A 26,077-nucleotide genomic window follows, 5' to 3' on the forward strand; every position below is an offset into this window, starting at 1 on the left:
CCCCCCCATGCGCACGTGGGTGGATTCCTCTTTTTACTCCTTAGCATACGGGGTATTAGCAGCCGTTCCAGCTATTGTTCCCCTCCCAAGGGCAGGTTCTTATGCGTTACTCACCCGTCCATCAAATCATCCAATGTAAAGACGGTTTTCAATGTTGGTTATCTAGTTAAAATCTTGATTTATGTAATCATTAATCATCAGGGACTCCCAAGCACACAAATTCTCTATAAATAGATAAAGAGACGTTTGATCACTTTTTGCTCAAGAGAAATTCACATGTCCAACATTAAAAATATAAATCAAAGTATCAAAATTTTATCAAAATAAATACCAAAACATACTAAGAGTAAAATATATAATATAAAATCAACTTATCAATGAATATACAGTAGGTGTGCAAAAGAGTGTATGCAGTAATAAGTTACATATAGTGTGTTTTCGAGAATTCGTGTTCCCATCACTATGTCAAAGTAAATTTAGGTCATACATTTAAGAAACACTTATTTAACTGAGATGTCTAGTAACTAAACAAATAGTACTTTTATGAGAAACCATACCGTAATTAGATGATTCTTATTACTATTTGTTGTCATCCAAAGCACTCCCTCAAACTCCCCTATACAAGTGAACTTTACCATTATCTAAACCCTAACTAAACAAATAGTACTTCTATGAGAAACCATACCGTAATTAGATGATTCTTATTACTATTTGTCGTCATCCAAAACACTCCCTCAAACTCCCCTATACAAGTGAACTTTACCATTATCTATGAGACCCAAACTACATAGGCACAACGAAGACAACAAAGATATCGTGTCCGTTGGGATTTCTAAAATAAAAACACAATCATGGATATGGAATTGATCTTTTGTAATGCCAATCTTGAGCGAGAGAGCGTAGGGTATGATTAGGGATTAAAATCTTATTCTCAAACTTCAAATTTGTCATCGGCGATGTATCATGCCCCAGTCGCAACCATTTTCCTATGGCTTCTTGCTCGTACGAAAATCCATTAGCCGCTATATGTGGATCCTTCATTACTTCCTGTATCCAAAATAAACATATTTGTGTCATTGTTTACTCTAGTGAACACCAACAAAAGTGGTCTCTAAATATAGGGGTTGCAAACTCTTGTAAAATAAAGTAGGTTGGCAGACTTGAACATATCAAAGTTTACTATAACGATATGCTTCCACGAATCTCTCTCTATGGAATTGAGATTAGCATAGAATGAATATTGCTCGAATAAGAAAAAAAAAGTATGTTCATGCATTGAGAGGGCCAAGACACCCAAATACTAAACTAAAATTTTAGCATGCTCATATAAGTGGGTAAAGTGCATGTCTTTCTTTAATATATTCTAGTGAATAAAATATTGGGTTTTCTATATATGAGTCTTGAGTTTGAAATTCTCTTCTTCCTACCTAATAGTTTTGAATCCTTCTTTGATTTAAAAAAAAAAGAAAAAAAATATAATAGTTTTGAACTCTTCCCCCTTAAATAGTTTTAAAAAAAAAAAGTTGCAAAGCGAGAATGCTAGCTAGTGATGCTACATTTACCACGCATTTGTATCATCTCTCTAATAGATGTAGGACCCGCAAATAGATGTGGGTCATATCTCTATTAGAGAGATGGTACAAATAATGATACAAATATGTGGTAAAAATAATATTTTTTAATGCTAAAAGTTTTAATATATTAGTTTAACTTTCTGTTAAGTTGTCTCTTTTTTACTAAATTCAGCCTGTAACTGATGATACAAATATGTGGTAAAAATAATATTTTTTTAATGCTAAAAGTTTTAATATATTAGTTTAACTTTCCGTTAAGTTGTCTCTCTTTTACTAAATTCAGCCTATAACTATTCATCCAATTAATTTAACTCGTGGGCAATGTGGGGGATAGCTAGTCTGTTAGGGATTGATTTTCGAGAATTTCAGCTAAAATAGTTAAGAAATTTAGGTCATCTCACCCACAAGGCTAAGCATAGCCTCATCTAGAATTATATTCCTGCAAAATATTATTTTTAAATAAACAGTAACAGATCATACTCATATATCATCTTCAACCGAAATAGACTAAACATAGTCCTCTCAATAATTTATTAGTTTTAAGTTTATACTTTAAATTTATTTGTTCATTTAACTATATTACCGTTGGATATTTTCGAATTTAACCATTGAATTTGAATCAATTATTTCAAATAAGAAGCTCGGGCCAAAAAAGGGCTAAGAGGGGGTACATTTGGAGCTATGCTGATGGAAGCAATATTTTATCATTTTTATGCTGAAGTAGCCAAACGGGCTGGAATAACCAACGTGTTAGAGATGTTCTTAGCTCAAGAGTATAGTTCGAAAGGACCCGTTTAAAATGCAGTTTATGATCAACAGGACACGAACACAAAAAAGATCGACACTTTTTAGGTCTACCAAAAATGGTGAGATATTAAACTCTAACCTGAAATATGGGGCATATGAAAACACTTGGGACATCATTGGTGACCTCTCCATGCACAATTCCCTTAATATTCAAGCCAGATCCTCCTCTTGCTACTAAAACATCAGCCCTTTTTCTGATTTCACCAAGCTCCTCCATTATTCTCCTTAAATCCCTATTGGGACCATTGGTAATGGTTAAACACCTTAACACCAAGCTCACAAGTTCCTCTGCCAAATCCAATGGCCACTGCCCAGCCTTCTTATCTAAAACTCGAACTAATCCTTCCTTGTCCATTAGCATATCCTCATCAACCCAGTTCCTTCCAGTTAGAAGATTGAGAGTCAAAATCCCAAAAGCCCTTATGTCCCATACAATGTGGCCTTCGTCGTTCAAGGATTGGTTGAGCCCTAAACCACTGACCTTGACCACGAGATTGCAGTCGAGGAGAATGTTGGATGGGCTGAGGTGACCATGAACAATGGGTTTCGGCCGAGCCATGTGGAGGTAGCATACTGCGGAGCAAATCTCCGCTGCAATGCGGATGTGGTCGTGCCACCAAAGGTCCCGGGCGAGGTTCTTTATTTCATGGGAGGAAACTAAGATGTCCCGTAAGCTACCATTGTGCATGTATTCGAAGACAGTAGAGTTTGGCTGGGAGCAGTAGCCCATCATAGCAAGCAGATGAGGATGTCTAATGTCGCTGATGAGCTTCACCTGCACATGAAAATTAACCCTTATCTTGAACCTATATAATACGTAACGACGTTAAGGCATACTTGGTCATGACCAATTAGAAATTGATAATCATAAAATTGCTAGGATATTTGACATTATAAAATGTTTGTATTTTCGAATTGTAAATATACTATCGATCATGAAGGATCTTGTTTGGATATGTAGTCGACATACACAATTTGGCAGTATAAGCATATATTTAAAAACATAAATCTGACAAGAAAACATTACTTTAGTAATTACTGCAACGTGTACATCCCATGAATATTTCTTTAGCAATTTATTATAGCAGTTACCTTAGCCTGAAAATCTTCTTGGGACAGTCCATAATACTAGTAAAAAAAACACTTTGCGCGACGCAGGTCCTTCGTCGCGCAAAGTCAAAAAAACGTCGCGCAAAAATTAGCGTAGTTGTGCGCGACGTAGATCCTACGTCGCGCAAAGTGCCTTTGCGCGACGCAATTATCTACGTCGCGCAAAACTACTTTGCGCGACGTATAACATGCGTCGCGCAAAGTACATGCGTTGCGCAAAGACACTTTGCACGACGCAAATCCTACGTCGTGCAAAGTATCTTTGCGCGACATATGTTACTCCTTCGTCGCGCAAACCACTTTTTTTTTTTTGGCAAAAATATTTTTTATTTAATTTTTAATAAATATTGTAAATTCTAAACAATAATTAATAAACAAAAAAAATTATTTAATTATAAAATATATGAAAATGTACATACAAGATGTCCGAACAAAAAAGATAAAACTCGGAACAAAAAAGAAAAAATTGTAACAAGTAGTCTTATATGTTTGATATATCAGACTACTGAGTATCGGCTGGGCGAAGTGGCTAGGAGGTCGAAGGTGGAGCAAGATTAGGTGCAAGTTGAGGCCGGACATCTGTAAGGCCCGTACAATAATACTCATCTGCTCGCCCTGGGCTGCAAGTTGAGCTTTTAGGGTTGTCACTTCCTCCTTCAAGGCATTGACCTCTCCTGTGGTCGATCTGGAAGAGGAGGCACCCGTCTCACGAACCCGTGCCTTCCCCATACACCGAACAATAAAAATATAACATTAGAAACTAGTCCTTTCTTGCATTTGAAACTAATCAATTAGTAGCCAAAGTAATATCATATCCTTTCTTGCATTTGTTCACACACACACACACACACATATATATATATATATATAAAGCAGTAGTGCAATGGTAGAAACAATACTAATTAACGATGTCAACTATACTTTAAACCAATAGGATTAGATGTTCCGTTTATGTGTATCTTAATTATTTTGGTCGCAAGTTAATATGTCGTATTTTTATTTGTCGTAAAATACATGTAAGAAAGCAATTCTAAGTAGATATATACTTGATGTTTATCCAAAAGCTATCTTCAAACACATTGACAATATTCTTAGTGCAGTTATTAAATTCTATTCCTGCAATCTAACTAAGAAAGCTTTAATTATCATCGCCTATCTGACATGGAAAAATCAATCATCAAACATAGACAGTCCTTATGCACCTAATTATACAGCATGGGAAGCATGACTTCATCAGTCAACAAACTTACACAGTCCTTATGCACAAATCAAAAGTGGCATCAAGAAAAACTATAACTACAAATGTGAGAACAATCATCGCGTTAGAAATCATTTATCAATCTTAGATAAGTGTCCATACAAGCAAAGTGTTGGCAACAAACCCCGTAGACATGTGTAAGAAAAAGATTAGAAGCACAAGTGTAAGAAAAGGAAAGCTGGATAAGTTACCTGCTTCCCATTCTCATCCATGATAATCATCCTCGACAACGATTGAACCTGCATTAAGAAATTTGACTCTCATACAAAGAGAAATAGGTTTACAACATTATGTGAAGCTTGTTTGATTTGAAAGAAGAAAGAAAAAAAAGCAATATTGATAAATGCTGTCATTACTTTTACCATGTCAAGGAACTCTATAGGACTGTCCTCATAATCCATCTCGTCCTCGGATAGGTCGAGCTCATGGTCAGGGCTACAAGATACATAGTACCTCCATTTGCCATTCTCAATTTCGCGACAATTAGGGCATTCCATGATACCCTTTACATTGAATGCAGAACCAATGCAATCTGAAGAAAAGTGAGAGTTCAGGACATCAAACAAAAAATAACAAACTGCCGTATGATATGGTAAGATGATGTAACCGTCAAACTTGTTTGTATATACTTCGAGATCGCATACGTCAAAAATCGCAAAAAACAAACATGCAAAGATGATGTAACGGGACAAAACTTTTCGACGGTTTAAACGAAAAATCACGATTTAACGGTACTTTTAACCCCGATTTTGATGATTTTTTACAGCTACACTCCTTGACCTTATATGAATACAATGAACTAATTTGATCTTCAATTTAATATATTTACACTAGTGGATACCACAAAATCTTATGTTATACTTAATGAAAGTATAAATAAACTTTAAATGTTAGGGAATCTATGGTTTTGATGAGATACGCATTTTACGAAACTAATTTCAATGATCCAACCGTCAAACATGTTTGTATATGCTTCGAGATCTCATACGCCAAAAATCGAAAAAAACAAACATTCAGAGACTAAGTACGGAACAAACATTTTCGACGGTTATAAACGAAAAATCACGATTTAACGGTTATTTTAACTCCGATTTTGATGATTTTTTACAGCTACACGCTTTAAATCTATATGAATACAATGAACTAATTCGATCGTCAATTTAAAACATTTACACAAGTGGATACCACAAAAGAAAAAGGCAATGAAAGAACCCCAAAAGAAAACAACAACAACAACAACAACAACAAAGCCTTTTCCCACTAAGTGGGGTCGGCTATATGAATCCTAGAACGCCATTGCGCTCGGTTTTGTGTCATGTCCTCCGTTAGATCCAAGTACTCTAAGTCTTTTCTTAGAGTCTCTTCCAAAGTTGTCCTAGGTCTTCCTCTACCCCTTCGGCCCTGAACCTCTGTCCCGTAGTCACATCTTCGAACCGGAGCGTCAGTCGGCCTTCTTTGCACATGTTCAAAATCACCGGAGCCGATTTTCTCTCATATTTCCTACAATTTCGGCTACTCCTACTTTACCTCGGATATCCTCATTCCCAATCTTATCCTTTCTCGTGTGCCCACACATCCCACGAAGCACCCTCATCTCTGCTACACCCATTTTGTGTACGTGTTGATGCTTCACCACCCAACATTCTGTGCCATACAACATCGCTAGCCTTATTGCCGTCCTATAAAATTTTCCCTTGAGCTTCAGTGGCCTACAACGGTCACACAACACGCCGGATGCACTCTTTCCATCCAGCTCGTATTCTATGGTTGAAATCTCCATCTAATTCTCCGTTCTCTTGCAAGATAGATCCTAGGTAGCGAAAACGATCGCTTTTTGTGATCTTCGCTAGATTGCTCCGGTCATTAGTGTGGATAAGTATATAAATGGATAGAGATAGGAAAGCAAACACAAGATGTACGTGGTTCACCCAGATTGGCTACGTCCACGGAATAGAAGAGTTCTCATTAATTGTGAAGGGTTTACACAAGTACATAGGTTCAAGCTCTCATTTAGTGAGTACAAGTGAATGATTTAGTACAAATGACATTAGGAAATATTGTGGGAGAATGATCTCGTAATCACGAAACTTCTAAGTATCGGAGTGTGGTGTCGTCTTGACTTGCCTTATCTGTCTCATAGGTAGATGTGGCATCTTCTCTGGAAGTACTCTTCCTCCATCCAGGGGTGGTATCTTTAACTGGTGGAGATGCACAAGGTAATGTATCAATTTCACTTGAAGCTTACTTGTAGTTTCAGGCTTGGTCAAGCGCGATACAAACCATGTAGTAGGAGTCCCCCAAGTCGCCGAGCTAGGGGGTCTGCTGAAAGAGGTGACAGACAAGGTAAGCAATCAGAGCTCCGACTGATTGTTCACCTTCTCCCCATCTTGCAGCAGCATGAAGGATAAAGAGAAGAAAAATGAGAAGAGATGATATGAGATACTTTTGCTTTTGAAGAAGTAACTTTCCACAAGCTTATTCTTGAACTGAGCTGGAGGGTTTTCTGGTTTCCTCCAGAGTATAAGGCCGACTGAAGAATTTGAGGGTCAAAACAAGTCCATCAAATCTAGAGTACGTTCCACCCTGCTGATATGGGATACTTTTGCTTTTGACAGAGTAATGAATGTATCGGCACGTGTGCTGTTACGCTTGTCTCCACATGCTTCCTTGTATCCTTCGCACTTGCCCTATCTGTTCCTCAAGCAGATGCGGAATCTTCCCTGGAAACATAAGATGTTGAAGATGAGTACTCGAGAGCAATGCCAGGTAAGTAATCAGGTAAGGGGTTCCAGGCAGTCAGTTCCTGGCTGGAAGCTTGATTCCAAGTGCTGATTGATTGCTCTCTTTCTCCTTGTCTTGCAGGTAAAAACAAGGCCAAAAGAAAAGACAGGGAAAAAGCATGATATGGGATACTCTTGCTTTTAACCCTGATGATATGAGATATTCTTGCTCTAGTATAGCTTGTTTGCAGAGGTATTATCGGGGGGAAAGAAAGCTGAATATTTCGAAAGGCTTCGTTGGGAGTGCCCTCTCAGATATGATGAAGGGTTGAGCATTTTTGCAGGTCTGCCTGTCCGTTGGGGATGAAGGTCGACATATATAGGAGTCTCCCTAACAACAAGTAGTAATGCTATTCCTTTACCCTGCTTGGTCATAGCACGGTAGTGGGAGCTGCCAGTTTCACATGTTTTAACTCTGTCAGAGCACTTTGAAAAAGTGGTCTGTGGTATCTGGCTCTCGAGATTCGGAGAACGATACCTCTTCGATTTTTGAGAAAGCAATCATGCTGGGGGTATGACTCTCGAGATTCGGAGAGCAGTGTCTCTTCGATTTTTTAGGAAGTAATCATGTTGGGAGTCTGGCTCTCGAGATTCGGAGGGCTGTGCCTCTTCGATTTTGGAGCAAGCAATCTTGTTGGGAGTGTTGTCTCGAATGTGAGTAAAGGTTGGGCATGTTTGCTAGTCTACCTTGCCACGAAGCACAAAGGTTGACACATAGGGACTTTCCAATTATCCAGTAATGGTACTGTTCCTTTACCCTCTCTTCGATTTTGAGAAAGTAGTCATGTTGGGAGTCTGGCTCTCGAGATTCGGAGGACGGTGCCTCTTCGATTTTGGAGCAAGCAATCTTATTGGGAGTGTTTTCTCGAATGTGAGTAAAGGTTGGGCATGTTTGCTAGTCTACCTTGCCACGAAGCACAGAGGTTGACACACAGAGACTTTCCAATTATCCAGCAGTGGTACTGTTCCTTTACAGTTGTGGGTAATAATATGGTAGCTAGACCTTCAAAATTTATGTGTCTAAACTTTTGTTAGTGCTGTTTCTTTACTATTCTTTTACCTTTCTTGGTCAGAGCGATGTAGTGGGAGCTGCAAGCTTCACGTGCTCAACTTTGGCAGAGAACTTTGGCAAAGTTATTTGTGGTACCCATGAGCTATTGTTGCGTGTGGGAAGTGGGTGATTGAACAGTAAGATTCATGTGCTTTCTACTTCACCAGAAGTCTTCGACAGAATGCCCATAATTTCTGCAAAGCTGAGTGTGCGTGTGACAGGTGCTGACAAGGCTAGAAAAGTAGGTGCCTCTTCGATTTCTGAGATCGGCCCTCGTGGTCTCTGAGCAGCCCAGCTTTTGAGAAAGCGAGCGCCTCTTCGATTGATTCGGAGAACGATGCCTCATCGATTTTTGAGAAAGCAATCATGCTGGGGGTCTGGCTCTCGAGATTCGGGGAGCAGTGTCTCTTCGATTTTTGAGAAAGTAATCATGTTGGGAGTCTGGCTCTCGAGATTCGGAGGGCGGTGCCTCTTCGATTTTGGAGCAAGCAATCTTGTTGGGAGTGTTTTCTCGAATGTGAGTAAAGGTTGGGCATGTTTGCTTGTCTACCTTGCCACGAAGCACAGAGGTTGACACACAGGGACTTTCCAATTATCCAGCAATGGTACTGTTCCTTTACCCTCTCTTCGATTTTTAAGAAAGTAGTCATGTTGGGAGTCTGGCTCTCGAGATTCGGAGGACGGTGCCTCTTCGATTTTGGAGCAAGCAATCTTATTGGGAGTGTTTTCTCGAATGTGAGTAAAGGTTGGGCATGTTTGCTAGTCTACCTTGCCACGAAGCACAGAGGTTGACACACAGGGACTTTCCAATTATCCAGCAGTGGTACTGTTCCTTTACCCTTGTGGGTAATAATATGGTAGCTAGACCTTCAAAATTTATGGGTCTAAACTTTGTTAGTGCTGTTTCTTTGCTATTCTTTTACCCTTCTTGGTCAGAGCGATGTAGTGGGAGCTGCAAGCTTCACGTGCTCAACTTTGGCAGAGAACTTTGGCAAAGTTATCTGTGGTACCCATGAGCTATTGTTGCGTGTGGGAAGTGGATGATTGAACAGTAAGATTCATGTGTTTTCTACTTCCCCAGAAGTCTTTGACAGAATGCCCATAATTTCCGCAAAACTGAGTGTGCGTGTGACAGGTGCTGACAAGGCTGGAAAAGGCTGGAAAAGTAGGTGCCTCTTCGATTTCTGAGATCGGCCCTCGTGGTCTCTGGGGAGCCCAGCTTTTAAGAAAGCGAGCGCCTCTTCGATTTTTGAGATCGGCCTTCGTGGTCTTTGAGCAGCCCAACTTTTGAGAAAGCAAACGCCTCTTCGATTTCTGAGATCAACCCTCGTGATCTCTAAGCAGCCCAGCTTTTGAGAAAGCAAACGCCTCTTCGATTCCTGAGCAGGCGCCTCTTCGATTTCTGAAGCTTCGTCGAGTGCAGATTTTTATAGTGGCTGGCATTAAGTTCCAAAGCACACTTGAATCTCCACCAGTAGAAGCTTCATTCTTGCACTTCTAAGATCTTGATTTGTCCGACCTCTTCTCTCTTCAACACCTTTGAAAATGTCTGGCCCCTCCGACCGTCGTTTTGACTTGAACCTTGTTGAAGAGGCAGCCCCGCCTTCTCCAGACAACATATGGCGCCCATCCTTCGTCTCCCCTACTGGTCCTCTTACCGTTAGGGATTCCGTGATGAAGAATGATATGACCGCTGCGGTGGTGGCCAGGAACCTTCTCACTCCCAAAGATAACAGACTACTTTCCAAACGGTCTGATGAGTTAGCTGTTAAGGATTCGCTGGCTCTCAGTGTTCAGTGTGCAGGTTCTGTGTCTAATATGGCCCAACGCCTATTTGCTCGAACCCGCCAAGTTGAATCATTGGCGGCTGAAGTGATGAGTCTCAAACAGAAGATTAGAGGGCTCAAGCATGAGAATAAACAGTTGCACCGGCTCGCACATGACTATGCTACAAACATGAAGAGGAAGCTTGACCAGATGAAGGAAACTGATGGTCAGGTTTTACTTGATCATCAGAGATTTGTGGGTTTGTTCCAAAGGCATTTATTGCCTTCGTCTTCTGGGGCTGTACCGCGTAATGAAGCTCCAAATGATCAACCTCTGATGCCTCCTCCTTCTAGGGTTCTGTCCAGTACTGAGGCTCCAAATAATCCCCCTCCGGTGCCTTCTCTTTCTGGGGCTCTACCGACTGCTGAGACTTCTCCTAAGCAACCTTTGTGAAGGCTCCCTCTTGTGTGCTTATTTTGACTCATGTATATGTACATATTTGTAGCTTATCGGGGATATCAATAAATAAGCTTTCCTTCATTTCAACGTATTGTGTTAAATACACCAAAGCCTTCTTCGCTAAGTTCTTTGAATTTTCTTTTGTTAAAGCTTGTATGTTGAAGCTTTCTGAGTGGAGCGTGTAGGTTGGGGTAGTGTTCCCTTAATTTCCCGAGTGAGGAAAACTTCTCGGTTGGAGACTTGGAAAATCCAAGTCACTGAGTGGGATCGGCTATATGAATCTTAGAACGCCATTGTGCTCGATCCTGTGTCATGTCCTTCGTTAGATCCAAGTACTCTAAGTCTTTTCTTAGAGTCTCTTCCAAAGTTTTCCTAGGTCTTCCTCTACCCCTTCGGCCCTGAACCTCTGTCCCATAGTCGCATCTTCTAATCGGAACGTCAGTAGGCCTTCTTTGCACATGTCCAAACCACCGTAACCGATTTTCTCTCATCTTTCCTTCAATTTCGGCTACTCCTACTTTACCCCGGATATCCTCATTCCTAATCTTATCCTTTCTCGTGTGCCCACACATCCAACGAAGCATCCTCATCTCCGCTACACCCATTTTGTGTACGTGTTGATGTTTCACCGCCCAACATTCTGTGCCATACAGCATCGCCGGCCTTATTGCCGTCCTATAAAATTTTCCCTTGAGCTTCAGTGGCATACGGCGGTCACACAACACGCCGGATGCACTCTTCCACTTCATCCATCCAGCTTGTATTCTATGGTTGAGATCTCCATCTAATTCTCCGTTCTTTTGCAAGATAGATCCTAGGTAACGAAAACGGTCGCTCTTTGGTATTTCTTGATCTCCGATCCTCACCCCTAACTCGTTTTGGCCTCCATTTGCACTGAACTTGCACTCCATATATTCTGTCTTTGATCGGCTTAGGCGAAGACCTTTAGATTCCAACACTTCTCTCCAAAGGTTAAGCTTTGCATTTACCCCTTCCTGAGTTTCATCTATCAACACTATATCGTCTGCAAAAAGCATACACCAAGGAATATCATCTTGAATATGTCGTGTTAACTCATCCATTACCAACGCAAAAAGGTAAGGACTTAAGGATGAGCCTTGATGTAATCCTACAGTTATGGGAAAGCTTTCGGTTTGTCCTTCATGAGTTCTTACGGCAGTCTTTGCTCCTTCATACATATCCTTTATAGCTTGGATATATGCTACTCGTACTCCTTTCTTCTCTAAAATCCTCCAAAGAATGTCTCTTGGGACCCTATCATACGCTTTTTCCAAATCTATAAAGACCATGTGTAAATCCTTTTTCCCATCTCTATATCTTTCCATCAATCTTCGTAAGAGATAGATTGCCTCCATGGTTGAGCGCCCTGGCATGAACCCGAATTGGTTGTCCGAAACCCGTGTCTCTTGCCTCAATCTATGCTCAATGACTCTTTCCCAGAGCTTCATTGTATGACTCATTAGCTTAATACCCCTATAGTTCATGCAATTTTGTACGTCACCCTTATTCTTGTAGATAGGCACCAAAGTGCTCATTCGCCACTCATTTGGCATCTTCTTCGTTTTCAAAATCCTATTGAAAAGGTCAGTGAGCCATGTTATACCTGTCTCTCCCAAAAGTTTCCACACTTCGATTGGTATATCGTCTGGGCCTATTGCTTTTTTATGCTTCATCTTCTTCAAAGCTACAACCACTTCTTCCTTCCGGATTCGACGATAAAAAGAGTAGTTTCTACACTCTTCTGAGTTACTCAACTCCCCTAAAGAAGCACTCATTTCATGTCCTTCATTGAAAAGATTATGAAAATAACCTCTCCATCTGTCTTTAACCGCGTTCTCTGTAGCAAGAACTTTTCCATCCTCATCCTTGATGCACCTCACTTGGTTTAGGTCCCTTGTCTTCTTTTCCCTTGCTCTAGATAGTTTATAGATATCCAACTCTCCTTCTTTGGTATCTAGTCGTTTATACATATCGTCGTAAGCCGCTAACTTAGCTTCTCTGACAGCTTTCTTCGCCTCTTGCTTCGCTTTTCTATACCTTTCACCATTTTCATCAGTCCTCTCCTTGTATAAGGCTTTACAACATTCCTTCTTAGCCTTCACCTTTGTTTGTACCTCCTCATTCCACCACCAAGATTCCTTTTGGTGTGGGGCAAAGCCCTTGGACTCTCCTAATACCTCTTTTGCTACTTTTCGGATACAACTAGTCATGGAATCCCACATTTGGCTAGCTTCCCCCTCTCTATCCCACACACATTGGGTGATTACCTTCTCTTTGAAAATGGCTTGCAAAAAAAAAAAAAAAAAAAAAAAACTTTGCTCGACGTAGGTGCACATACGTCGCGCAAAACCGTTTTGCGCGACGTATGTGCACCTATGATATGGTAAGCATAAGAAAGATAAGCATAAACCAGCACACTACATTTAGACCAAAAGCCATTTGAAACAGCTCCAACCAAGTTTAATGAGAAAACCAACAACTATTAATAAACTCAATTTACACCCGTTGAGTTCTAAGATTTACATCAATGCTGTTGAAACAACCAATTCTCGAACAACTTAGGCACACGCATACACACAACTAAGTGAAGGCTCCTGCCAACTCAAAGAAATACAACTCAGAGAAGACCAAGTAATAATAAATTAGAGCAATTGAAAACATGAGAGGACTCCAGGACGTACCAAACTTTTGAATGGGAAAGTTTTACTTTGCAAGACAAATATCCTTGTGGTAAAGCACACCCTCTTTGTTCTAAATATGAGCTGCCATGTGATAAAACTTAAGAAATGAGCCATTTCTCACTTAAACAAAGGCAATATACAGATTAAGGGAACAAAGGCAATACCAAAGTTCATTACATTTAATAGGTCTCAAAGCAAATTGAAAGCTTAAGTACATGGAAGATAAGGTTGGCTTGTAACTACCCTTTGAAATAAAAGTAGTAATTCAATGATTAAATTGATAATATCATAAAGTTCATAGCTAGCCAGCTAAGCTTAAGTAAATGGAACAATTAATTACTACAAAACCAGGAAAAAAAAATATCCATTTTATGTCTCTTAACACAGCACTAAAATGCAGCTAATAGTTATTCTAATACTCAGAAAATCGAATAATACATATGTACCTACAAGAACCCTCAAACAAGTATGAGCCTCGGCAGCTTTGTATCTCTTACACGGAAATAACAGCAAATGATCAAAAGCAATCCAATTCTTTCACCCTTTACCCTCAACTCATTCAGATTACCCCATAAATTTACTACAACCCCCCAAAACCATAAATCTACAGCAACCCCCCAAAGCCATAAATTTACAGCAACCCCAGAAATTCATAAATTTTACTACCCCATAAATTTACAGCAACCCCCAAATCACACTCTAGACCTAGAATGGGGTAGTAAAACTGAAATCTGATACACAAACTAAAAATTGAAATCTGATACACAAACTAAAATTGAAATCTGGACCAAATAAAACCTTAATTATCATATGATGAACGATTAAAGCAAAAGAGCAAAACATTGAGAGAGAGAGAGAGAGATGTGAAGGGACCTTCGGAATTGAGACAGAGTGAGTGAGAGAGGAGCGAGATGAGCGAGAGGGAAGAGAGAGACCAAGATGAGCGAAGGGGTTCATTTCCTGCATACAAGTAGCTAAATTGGGGAAAAATACAAATTAAAGATTGAAACTTTAGCTGAATCTGAGAAGAAGACAGACCGGATTGAGAGAGGAGCGAGATGAGCGAGAGGGAAGAGAGAGACCAAGATGAGTAAGAGCAGAAGGATTGACGTTTTGTCCTATAAAAAAAAATTGGGAAATTTTTAAAAAAGGCGCCTATTATTTACAACTGGGCCGCCAAAATTTAAAACTTTGCGCGACGCAGGTGCATCTGCGTCGCGCAAAACCGCTTTGCGCGACGTAGAGTTCTCTACGTCGCGCAACGTTTTTTTTTTTTTTTTCCCTTTGCTTATGAGTACAAAATAAATAAATTAAAATCTACTTAGTAAATATATATACCATTGAACTTGATGGAAACGTATAGTAAATATATATACCATCAAATTTAAAGCTACTTAATTAATAAATATATATATCATTCAATTTCTTAAGTGTTATAACATAATAAATAAATTTAAAACTACTTAATAAATATATATATATATATATATATATATATATCATTCAATTTCTTAAGTGTTATAACAGAATAAATAAATTTAAAGCTACTTAACAAATATATATATATATATATATCATTGAACTTGACGGTTATAAACGAAAAATCACGATTTAACGGTTATTTTAACTCTGATTTTGATGTTTTTTTATAGCTACACTCCTTAATCCAATATGAATACAATGAACTAATTCGATCGTCAATTTAAAATATTTACACAAGTGGATAACACAAAATCTTATGTTATACTTAATGAAAGTATAAATAAACTCCCAAGTGTTAGTGAATCTGTTATTTTGATGAGATACGCATTCTACGAAACTAGTTTCAACGATCCAACCGTCAAACTTGTTTGTATATACTTCGAGATCGCATACGTCAAAAATCGCAAAAAACAAACATGCAAAGATGATGTAACGGGACAAAACTTTTCGACGGTTTAAACGAAAAATCACGATTTAACGGTAGTTTTAACCCCGATTTTGATGATTTTTTACAGCTACACTCTTTGACCTTATATGAATACAATGAACTAATTTGATCTTCAATTTAATATATTTACACTAGTGGATACCACAAAATCTTATGTTATACTTAATGAAAGTATAAATAAACTTTAAATGTTAGGGAATCTATGGTTTTGATGAGATACGCATTTTACGAAACTAATTTCAATGATCCAACCGTCAAACATGTTTGTATATGCTTCGAGATCGCATACGCCAAAAATCGAAAAAAACCAAACATTCAAAGACTAAGTACGGGACAAACATTTTCGACGGCTATAAACGAAAAATCACGATTTAACGGTTATTTTAACTCTGATTTTGATGTTTTTTTATAGCTACACTCCTTAATCCTATATGAATACAATGAACTAATTCGATCGTCAATTTAAAATATTTACACAAGTGGATAACACAAAATCTTATGTTATACTTAATGAAAGTATAACATAAACTCCCAAGTGTTAGTGAATCTATTGTTTTGATGAGATACGCATTCTACGAAACTAGTTTCAACGATCCCACCGTCAAACTTGTTTGTATATACTTCGAGATCACATACGTCAAAAATCGCAAAAAACAAACATGCAAAGATGATGTAACGGGACAAAACGTTTCGACGGTTTAAACGAAAAATCACGATTTAACGGTAGTTTTAACCCCGATTTTGATGATTTTTTACAGCTACACTCCTTGACCTTATATGAATACAATGAACTAATTTGATCTTCAATTTAATATATTTACACTAGTGGATACCACAAAATCTTATGTTATACTTAATGAAAGTATAAATAAACTTTAAATGTTAGGGAATCTATGGTTTTGATGAGATACGCATTTTACGAAACTAATTTCAATTATCCAACCGTCAAACATGTTTGTATATGCTTCGAGATCGCATACGCCAAAAATCGAAAAAAACCAAACATTCAGAGACTAAGTACGGGACAAACATTTTCGACGGCTATAAACGAAAAATCACGATTTAACGGTTATTTTAACTCTGATTTTGATGTTTTTTTATAGCTACACTCCTTGATCCTATATGAATACAATGAACTAATTCGATCATCAATTTAAAATATTTACACAAGTGGATAACACAAAATCTTATGTTATACTTAATGAAAGTATAAATAAACTCCCAAGTGTTAGTGAATCTATTGTTTTGATGAGATACGCATTCTACGAAACTAGTTTCAACGATCCAACCGTCAAACTTGTTTGTATATACTTCGAGATCGCATACGTCAAAAATCGCAAAAAACAAACATGCAAAGATGATGTAACGGGACAAAACTTTTCGACGGTTTAAACGAAAAATCACGATTTAACGGTAGTTTTAACCCCGATTTTGATGATTTTTTACAGCTACACTCCTTGACCTTATATGAATACAATGAACTAATTTGATCTTCAATTTAATATATTTACACTAGTGGATACCACAAAATCTTATGTTATACTTAATGAAAGTATAAATAAACTTTAAATGTTAGGGAATCTATGGTTTTGATGAGATACGAATTTTACGAAACTAATTTCAATGATCCAACCGTCAAACATGTTTGTATATGCTTCGAGATCACATACGCCAAAAATCGAAAAAAACCAAACATTCAGAGACTAAGTACGGGACAAACATTTCGACGGCTATAAACGAAAAGTCACGATTTAACGGTTATTTTAACTCTGATTTTGATGTTTTTTTATAGCTACACTCCTTGATCCTATATGAATACAATGAACTAATTCGATCGTCAATTTAAAATATTTACACAAGTGGATAACACAAAATCTTATGTTATACTTAATGAAAGTATAAATAAACTCCCAAGTGTTAGTGAATCTGTTATTTTGATGAGATACGCATTCTACGAAACTAGTTTCAACGATCCAACCGTCAAACTTGTTTGTATATACTTCGAGATCGCATACGTCAAAAATCGCAAAAAACAAACATGCAAAGATGATGTAACGGGACAAAACTTTTCGACGGTTTAAACGAAAAATCACGATTTAACGGTAGTTTTAACCCCGATTTTGATGATTTTTTACAGCTACACTCCTTGACCTTATATGAATACAATGAACTAATTTGATCTTCAATTTAATATATTTACACTAGTGGATACCACAAAATCTTATGTTATACTTAATGAAAGTATAAATAAACTTTAAATGTTAGGGAATCTATGGTTTTGATGAGATACGCATTTTACGAAACTAATTTCAATGATCCAACCGTCAAACATGTTTGTATATGCTTCGAGATCTCATACGCCAAAAATCGAAAAAAACAAACATTCAGAGACTAAGTACGGAACAAACATTTTCGACGGTTATAAACGAAAAATCACGATTTAACGGTTATTTTAACTCCGATTTTGATGATTTTTTACAGCTACACGCTTTAAATCTATATGAATACAATGAACTAATTCGATCGTCAATTTAAAACATTTACACAAGTGGATACCACAAAAGAAAAAGGCAATGAAAGAACCCCAAAAGAAAAGCAAAAAAAAAAAAAAAAAAAAAAAAAAACTTTGCGCGACGTAGGTGCACATACGTCGCGCAAAACCGTTTTGCGCGACATATGTGCACCTATGTCGCGCAAAGTTAGGAAAAAGGGTAAAACATTGTAGGTTTGGCGCCAAAACGTTGCGCGACGAAGGTCGACGTCGTGCAAAACTGATTTGCGCGACGTACGTGCACCTACGTCGCTCAAAACAGCTTTGCGTGACTTCGGCCTTCGTCGCGCAAAGTGCCGTTGCGCAAAGGACCTTTGCGCGACGTTTTGTGTTTGGCGTCGCGCAAACAAACTTTGCGCGACCAAATTTTCTGCATCGTGCAAGATTCCGTCGCGCAAACATGTTTTTCTACTAGTATAAGCTGAGTTAAGAACTTTGATAGCTACTGTGACATGATTGATACGCCCTTTATAAACACTGGTCAAATCAATTCCTGATTTCAATCTAAAACGCTCTGAAAATTTGTCGGTGGCCAGTTTGATCTCCTCATCTGTGTACTCTCTGAGACAGCAGCTCAATTCACTCAACCCTTCTGTCGTTTCTGTGGCATCCTTTTGTCTACAAAATTCAATCCTTCTTCGAAAAACATCTCTTTCTCGTCGTAGTACTTCAATGTCTCTGACCATGTCTACACGTTTCATCACTTCATTCTCCAGCTGGACCTTCGCTTGTGACTTCGCCATTTTGGAAATGTGGAGCTTGTGTGAAAGCTCAGATTGAAGCTCTATGAGTGACCTTATCTTGTTCCTGCTTTCTTGGATGTCCTTAACTTCTGCATGGAGTTGTTCTTTTTGTGTGTCTAATTCTTTTTTCAACTCTCTTCTGTTGTCACCCTCTTCTTTAACATGAACGTCTAACTCTTGAGCCTACGAAAACACTTTTCTTTTTAAACCATATAAAGTGGAAATAAGAATAAATCAACAACTTAAAGGAGTAGTTTGAGTACTATTTCTTTTCTAATAGTTTGACATATTATGTTGTGATATTTTTAATAATCATTCGATTAAATGAAATCATACCTCAATATGTGATTATATATACGAGTTATCTGGGGACACATGCGCTTGACACATATTTTGACACTCAATTTATAAGGCTCAATTCGTAGTGTATTTCAATGATCCAAACTGTAATATTTAGTACATCAATCAGAGATCATCCTTGCAAAAAAATTGACAAATCTAAAACCTTAAGACATTCATTTATAGTGAAAGAAAATTAATGAATACGGTTCTACAAGGAAACACTAAATTAATTAGTCCAACGGTTATACCATTTCAGATTTGAATGATTATTAGTGGACACAAGGTAAGGCATAAGAGATGGACAGTTGAATTTTTAAAATATATTACGGAGTGAGTTCTACAAACACGTGTGTCAAAATGTGTGTCAAAAATATATATCACCGGATCCTAACTTTAAATGTGTATATATCCCCTAACAACATATCATAACAAAATATCTTGAAATCATGTTTTATACCCGGCGCTCGCATAAACAAATGGCCCGTTCCGCTTTTGCATGCCTATTAGCATTTTCCTTGGCTTCTTTCTTCTTCAGTCGCATCCTCGCCTGAGTTTCGCTTATTTTTGTTCGAAGAGACTCGTATTTTTCTGGAAGGCTCTGACAGTGTGCCAAATTTTATCATGCATTAATTAAGAGAATCATCCAAATCGTTTTCTTTTATCTCTATTTGAAACTCTTGGCATAATCTTGTTCTATATGCTACTAACTTACCATATTAGGGTTCCCATTCATTTGCATCATTATGGCCTCTGTTGGACTGGGCAGCTGAGAAGTACCTGTACCATTTCCCAGCTCATAATCTTCTGCATCCAAATTTGAACACAACTGCTGGTAGTAGACTTCAATTTCTTGAGCAAAATTTTCCCACAAATTTTGCAAATTGATTGAATCCTTTTTTGTTGGTGAAGCCAATGAGCTGTGACGATTTTCAAGGAACATCTTTTCGATCAAAAATTTGATGCTGACCTCGTCTTTCATTTTTGCAACCATTACTCCTTTACCGTCCTCCATAATTATTTGATCATTTTCTCCTCTTAGAAAGACCTCTTTTCCCCCGCAAATTATGAATAGCTCACAGGACTCGGCCTTGTGCTCGTGGATGTAAAATGCCACGCTGATTGCAATCTTCGGTCTCCTACTCACGAAATAAGCAAAATGAATTGACAGTAAAATAAAAAAGGTGCTTCTTTATACATACTAGGACTAAATTAAATTAGAGAATTAAGCTGTTGCATACCAAGATGATGATTTGATGAATGAAAATCCGACAACCAATTTCGTTATGTGAAGTCCCGAAATCAAGTCTAGGATGAGTTTATGACTGGATTCATCATATTTCTCCACTTTAAGTATTTCAGTTTTAACCTAAGAACATATATATGAAAGTTAATAAAAATACAAAAAACAGAAACACTAGGCACAAGATCCATATCCATCCGTAGTAATTAGCACACATTGCCACAGAACGCTATATACTTGGAAAGAATTTTGTCAATCTTTTCTTGTTCATACCTCCTGAGAATTTTCAATTTCTCATCACTTACAGAAGCTGCAGGAAGCTTCCCAACTGCAACAAATAAATAATAAAAATTAGAAATACGAAAACCAAAAGAATAAAAAAAACCAGTAAAACCAATCTGAAATTCAATTACAAAACATGAAAACTTGAAATCCAATATTTGGTGGTTAACTTACATGGGTTGTAAACATAATCCTTCCCTGAAATGCTGTAGGTTACATGGAGAATGACTATGGAAATAGACTGAGATTTCCACCTCCTCAATGTCCACTCCAAGGTCTTAAATCCATCTTGTAACTCATTCCCAAGTGCAACATACACCTTTTCTCGTCTAGCTTCCATGATTACTTGGCTAATTCAATTCACCTGCTTCAAAGCTAAAACCCTAAATCAATGAGAATTCCACTTGAAGTATTGTCCAAATTTTATGAGATGGGAATTTCAAAGGAGATTGCCCAAATTTTATCTCATATTTAGTAGCATATCGGATATTGAATATTCTTGGAATGTTTTATATGTCAATAGTTGTAGGACGGCCTAGTCTTGGAAGTTTCTGTACGGATTTAAATTTTCTGTACGGCATAGCAAGCGTGGGAAGGTTATATTATACTTTTCGATGATAGCATTTTTAGGGTTTGGATTTTTCTTGGTGTTTTTTCTGGAAATGTACGTTGATACGGCCCTTCTGTAAGCTAATTAGATTAATATGGTTGGCAACAATGGAGACAAAAGCTAGGACTGGACAGCTAAATATCATTTTTAGGACTTGACTGAGATTAATGTCACTTTCTTACGTATTAAAATGAGGCTTTGGTCATAATCCGATTTATAAGTCTTAGCCGACCAGTTAACGTCTCGTTGGGATTTTTGTGTATGAAATATTTTTACTCATAAGCGCTTGAATTAAAAATACTTTTGATTGTTACAAAATCGTTTACTCTTTTTGAAAGCAACTTACGCAAATGCCAAAGAATTACAGGATAGTTTACTAATTATTTAATTTTTAGTTTTTAGTTCTCAATCCTTTGAAAATTGAAAACCTGAAAACTTATTTGGTAACTATCTAATTTCAAAATGTACTTAATAGATTTGTTTCCGTGACCAATTGAAGTGTATATGACCTATTAACATGATATGAATTTACACAAAATTACGATTTATGCGTTGGGGCATCTTGGGTAGATTTGATGTATTGACCCCTTACAGCTATTGGCATGAGCAATCTTTAGGAAAATAGGAATGTAAATACTAGAGTCCTTTATTAGGAAGGATATCTCTTTGTGTCCTTTTTTGTTTTGCCTTGAAGAACAAGGATTGTATGTACTTATAAACTAAATTATGCAATACATGAAAATTAAGCTGTAAATTTATATTTGGTATTAGAGCCTAACCGTAACCCTAAACAGTAAAAAAGCCAAGTTCTACCGTGTTACTACTGCTGCGTATTCAATCTTGCAAATTCGTGTTTCTTGCTGCGTTCTTTGCAGCAAACCAAAGCTGTGGGAATATTGCTTGTTGTGTTGTGATTTGCGGTTGTGACTATGCGTGATCAATGGCGGGTGTTAAAGAAGGATCAAAGTTGGAGAGTGGGTCGCATGGCTCGACCAACAACTCAATTTTGAGTCCAGTTGTAATTTAGAGTAATGCTTCTAGCGTACCAAGTACCGTAAAACTTAATGGATCAAATTATCCCCTTTGGTCCAAAGTATTAGAGATGCATATTACTAGGCGTGGAAAAATGGGGTTCATGAAGGGAAGCATCAAGGAACCCAAGGAAGAGAGTGCAGAGTATGAAACATGGGAAACTGGGAACGCTATTGTGAAAGGGTGGTTGATTAATTCCATGGATACTACCATCATGGGATTTTTCATCCATCTCTGTACTGCTAAGGAAGGGTGGGAAGAAGTTGCTCAAACGTATTATGATGGGTATGATATCTCTCAAATTTATGAGTTAAAGGTAAAGTTGTTCCGACTTCAACAAGAAGGGCAGCCTATTGGTGTATACTATGCTGATCTCAAAGCCGTCTGGCAAGAACTAGATCAAAGAATGTAAGATCTCACATCGCCTAGGGGGTGATTCTTAAATGTATATTCTCATCCTTACCTAGCACGAGGCCTTTTGGGAGCTCACTGGCTTCGGGTTCCAAAGGAACTTCAAAGTTAAGCAAGAAGGAGGCCAGAGCACTCCCAGGATGGGTGACCCACTGGGAAGTTGCTCATGAGTTCCCAAAAACAAAAACATGAGGGAATGGTAAGCCCAAAGCAGACAATATCATGCTACGGTGGTGGAGCGGGCCCGGGAAGTGATCCATCCCAGGCCGGGATGTGACAAAATGGTATCAGAGCCAATCCCTAGCCGGAAGTGTGCCAACGAGGACGTCAGGCCCCTAAGGGGGGTGAATTGTAAGATCCCACATCGCCTAGTAGAGTGATCTTTAAATGTATATTCTCATCCTTACCTAGCACAAGGCCTTTTGGGAGCTCATTGGCTTTGGGTTCCGTAGGAACTCTGAAGTTAAGCAAGAAGGAGGCTAGAGCACTCCCAGGATGGGTGACCCACTGGGAAGTTGCTCGTGAGTTCCCAAAAACAAAACCGTGAGGGAATGGTAAGCCCAAAGTGGACAATATCGTGCTACGGTGGTGAAGCGGGCCGGGGAAGTGATCCACCCTAGGCCGGGATGTGACAAAGAAGACCAATCAAGATGGAGTGTGCTATTGACTTGAAGACACTTCAAGCAGAAATCCAATTGGACTTTGTCTATGCTTTTCTAGCAGGACTTGATGACATATTTGATAAGGTCCGTAGTGATATTTGAGAACTCAACCTCTACCATATGTCGAGGAAGTATTTTCTGTTGTTAGGCGGGAAGCACAACGCCATGCTACTATGATGGGAGGAAGTACCTTAGGACATTAAGGAGGAACCTAACAACCTCTGTGGCTATGGTGTCATAGCCACCTTCTTCTGACCGGTCCTATGGCTCGTCGTTGTCAAGAAATTCTCACCCATTTACTCAAGAAAATAAAGATGATTTGAAGTGTACTTTCTGTGATCAAACTCGTCATACGGAAGATGCATGTTTTAAAAAATATGGAGTTCCTGAATGGTTCCCGAATTGAAGAAAAAATTGTGTGCAAATGAGCAAGCTGCTAATGGAGCAAGTGTGAGCCGTGCGTCCGTAGTTGCTGTTGCACCTGGTAACAAGGAGGTTGTGCCCATTCAAGGAGATCTGAGTCAAACTTTGTTGACTAGGACAAATCCTAGTAATAATCGTCCAATACAAGTATTGTTGAACGTGTTCTCTTAGCCTTCGATACTGAGCATTCTATAGGTTGGATTCTAGACTCTGGTGCAACTGATCATATGACATTCGATAAAAAGTTATTTACGTGTATGACAACAACTCATCAAAAGTGTGTAGCAAAGGCAAATGGCACCACTGCCGAGTTTATTGGAGTCGGCACTATGGACCTCACATCGTCCCTCTCTCTTCACCACTGCTTACTTGTTCCATCATTATCTCATCACTTATTATCTATTCCCCAAGTTACTGAGCAATTAGATTGTGTTATATTTATGTATCATTTTTTTTTGTTTACTTTAGGATATTCAGACCAATGAGATAATTGGGCGTGGCAGTAAGAGAGAGGGGTTGTATTATATTGATGATGTCGCTCCTGACAGAGCTAATACAGTTCGAGCATCCCGTACTAGTAATCTGCAAGAAGTTTGGTTGTTGCATCGTCGGTTAGGAAAATGCTTCGTTTCGTTATTTAAGGCGTATGTTGCCTAATTTATTTCATGAATAAAAGAATCAAACTTACATCGTGAAGTATGTATTCTTGCGAAGAGCCACCGTGCTTCGTTTTCTTCTAGTATGAATAAAAGATTGCTTCCATTTGATCTTGTGCATTCAAATGTCTGGAGGCCTTCACCTGTTAATACAATTTCAGGGGTTAAGTGGTTTGTTACGTTTGTGCATGATTGCACTCGTATGACATGGATATATGTGTTGAAACATAAAAGTGATGTTAGTATGATTATTCAGTCTTTCTCTCATATGGTTGCTATACAATATTCCTCCATTATTAAGGTTCTCCGTTCTCATAATGGAGGTGAATATGTTAACTCTGAGTTATCTTCTTTTTCCCGTGATCAAGGAATCCTCTATGAAACAACTTGTCTTTATACCCCACAACAAAATAGGGTTGCTGAGAGAAAAAAAAATCATCATAGTTTGGAAATTGCTCGTGCATTGCTCATTGGTGAATCCGTACCTAAGCTTTTTTTGCTTGAAGCCGTCACATATGCAATGTATGTAATTAATTGAATGCCATCAAGGGTTGTAGAATTCCGTACTCCACTACAAGTATTGACGGAACATGTTCCTGTTGTATCTACCAACACTCTTACTCATCTGTGTTTGGATATGTTGCCTATGTTCATATTCACAAGATTCATCGTAGTAAATTGGATCCTTGTGCTCTTCAATGTGTCTTCGTTGGATTTGCATCCCAACAGAAAGGTTATAAGTGTTACCACCTTGAAACCTGACACATGTATGTAACAATAGATGTTACTTTTTTTGAATCAAAATATTTGTATACTCTAGTATCATCACATTCCGATCACAAGAGGGAGAATGCTAGTATTTATGATCTTGATGGTGATTTTGGGTGGTTGGATGTATAAGACGACGTGATAATTACTTTAGGGGGATTGCACCGTGACAATGTTGTGCCAATTGGTGCAATAGAGCCTCAGTCCCTTCCTGCCGAGACTACTGCAGGTGTTCCGCAGTTGTTTGCAGAAGAAGGATGTTCTCCATAGCAAGGCTTTGCCGAGAGTCCATGTGCTGGCGTTCAGCCAGCTTCTACTAAAGATAAGATAACTCCACAACAGGTTGCTGCCAAACCTAGTATTAATACCACTGACACTCGTGCCGAGGCTACTTCATTCCCTCTCTCTAGCTCAATAGTGTCGTCATCCAATATTTCTTCTCTGAATATCCCTAAGGTAAGTACTATTAATGCTTATGTAACTAATGATGTTATAAGTACATATAAGTTGTCACCAAGGCAAAACCGTGGTGTACCTCTTGACAGGTTTTCTCCGAAAGGAAAGTGAAGTATCCAATAGCCAATTATGTGTCATGTAAAAATATTTCACCCGAACGTCAAGCTTGGGTGACAAAGTGGAGTTAATTCAAGTACCAACTCAAGTGAAGGATGCTTTGAAGAATCGAGAATGGGCTGAAGCAATGGATGAAGAGATGATGGCACTACAGAAAAATAATACATGGGAAATAATGGAACTACCGAAGGGAAAAAAACCAGTTGGGTGTCGATGGGTTTTCGCAATTAAATACAAGGCTGACGAATCACTAAACAGGTACAAAACAAGATTGGTAGCAAAATGATATACTTAAACATATGGTGTTAATTATCAGAAAACTTTTTCTCTGGTAGCCAAGATGAAT

The 26,077-nt window shown here is 38.3% G+C and overlaps 2 protein-coding genes across 5 annotated transcripts; both read right to left on the reverse strand.

Annotated features, from left to right (window-relative positions):
• Positions 1-849: 849 nt before the first annotated feature.
• Positions 850-20,936, reverse strand: LOC126625443 (putative U-box domain-containing protein 50). Its single transcript, XM_050294538.1, has 9 exons — positions 20,771-20,936; positions 20,530-20,642; positions 20,313-20,440; positions 19,787-20,210; positions 19,532-19,672; positions 18,412-18,915; positions 3,474-3,509; positions 2,461-3,156; positions 850-1,047 (listed from the first exon to the last, which is right to left on the reverse strand). The coding sequence occupies exons 1-9, from the start codon at positions 20,934-20,936 to the stop codon at positions 850-852; spliced, it is 2,406 nt and encodes an 801-aa protein (XP_050150495.1).
• On the reverse strand, positions 3,863-15,572 carry LOC126625450 (uncharacterized). 4 transcript variants are annotated; one of them, XM_050294547.1, is made up of 5 exons: positions 14,547-15,572; positions 14,382-14,468; positions 5,106-5,281; positions 4,941-4,988; positions 3,863-4,211 (listed from the first exon to the last, which is right to left on the reverse strand). In XM_050294547.1, exons 3-5 carry the CDS (start codon positions 5,244-5,246, stop codon positions 3,876-3,878), a joined length of 525 nt encoding a protein of 174 aa, XP_050150504.1. In that variant the 5' UTR covers positions 5,247-5,281; positions 14,382-14,468; positions 14,547-15,572; the 3' UTR covers positions 3,863-3,875. The 4 variants fall into 4 exon arrangements, 3 of the variants coding, with proteins under 3 accessions (XP_050150504.1, XP_050150501.1, XP_050150509.1); XM_050294544.1 differs by lacking the exon at positions 14,547-15,572 and adding an exon at positions 13,509-13,589 and having other exon boundaries at positions 14,382-14,524; XM_050294552.1 differs by having other exon boundaries at positions 14,382-14,657.
• Positions 20,937-26,077: the final 5,141 nt, after the last annotated feature.

This window comes from Malus sylvestris, chromosome 1 (genome assembly GCF_916048215.2).
Source record: "Malus sylvestris chromosome 1, drMalSylv7.2, whole genome shotgun sequence".
NCBI classification, from domain to species: Eukaryota; Viridiplantae; Streptophyta; class Magnoliopsida; order Rosales; family Rosaceae; genus Malus; species Malus sylvestris.

Excerpts from the sequence above, each read along its gene's own strand:
- LOC126625443 (XM_050294538.1), bottom strand. The coding sequence starts at position 20,936 with ATGGAAGCTAGACGAGAAAAGGTGTATGTTGCACTTGGGAATGAGTTA. Across the intron at positions 20,643-20,770 it reads GGATTATGTTTACAACCCAT|TTGGGAAGCTTCCTGCAGCT; the intron begins GTAAGTTAACCA and ends TATTTGTTGCAG. Across the intron at positions 20,441-20,529 it reads ATATAGCGTTCTGTGGCAAT|GTTAAAACTGAAATACTTAA; the intron begins GTGTGCTAATTA and ends ATATGTTCTTAG.
- LOC126625450 (XM_050294547.1), bottom strand. The coding sequence starts at position 5,246 with ATGGAATGCCCTAATTGTCGCGAAATTGAGAATGGCAAATGGAGGTAC. Across the intron at positions 4,989-5,105 it reads AGTTCCTTGACATGGTAAAA|GTTCAATCGTTGTCGAGGAT; the intron begins GTAATGACAGCA and ends TTCTTAATGCAG. Across the intron at positions 4,212-4,940 it reads TGGATGAGAATGGGAAGCAG|GCACGGGTTCGTGAGACGGG; the intron begins GTAACTTATCCA and ends TGTATGGGGAAG.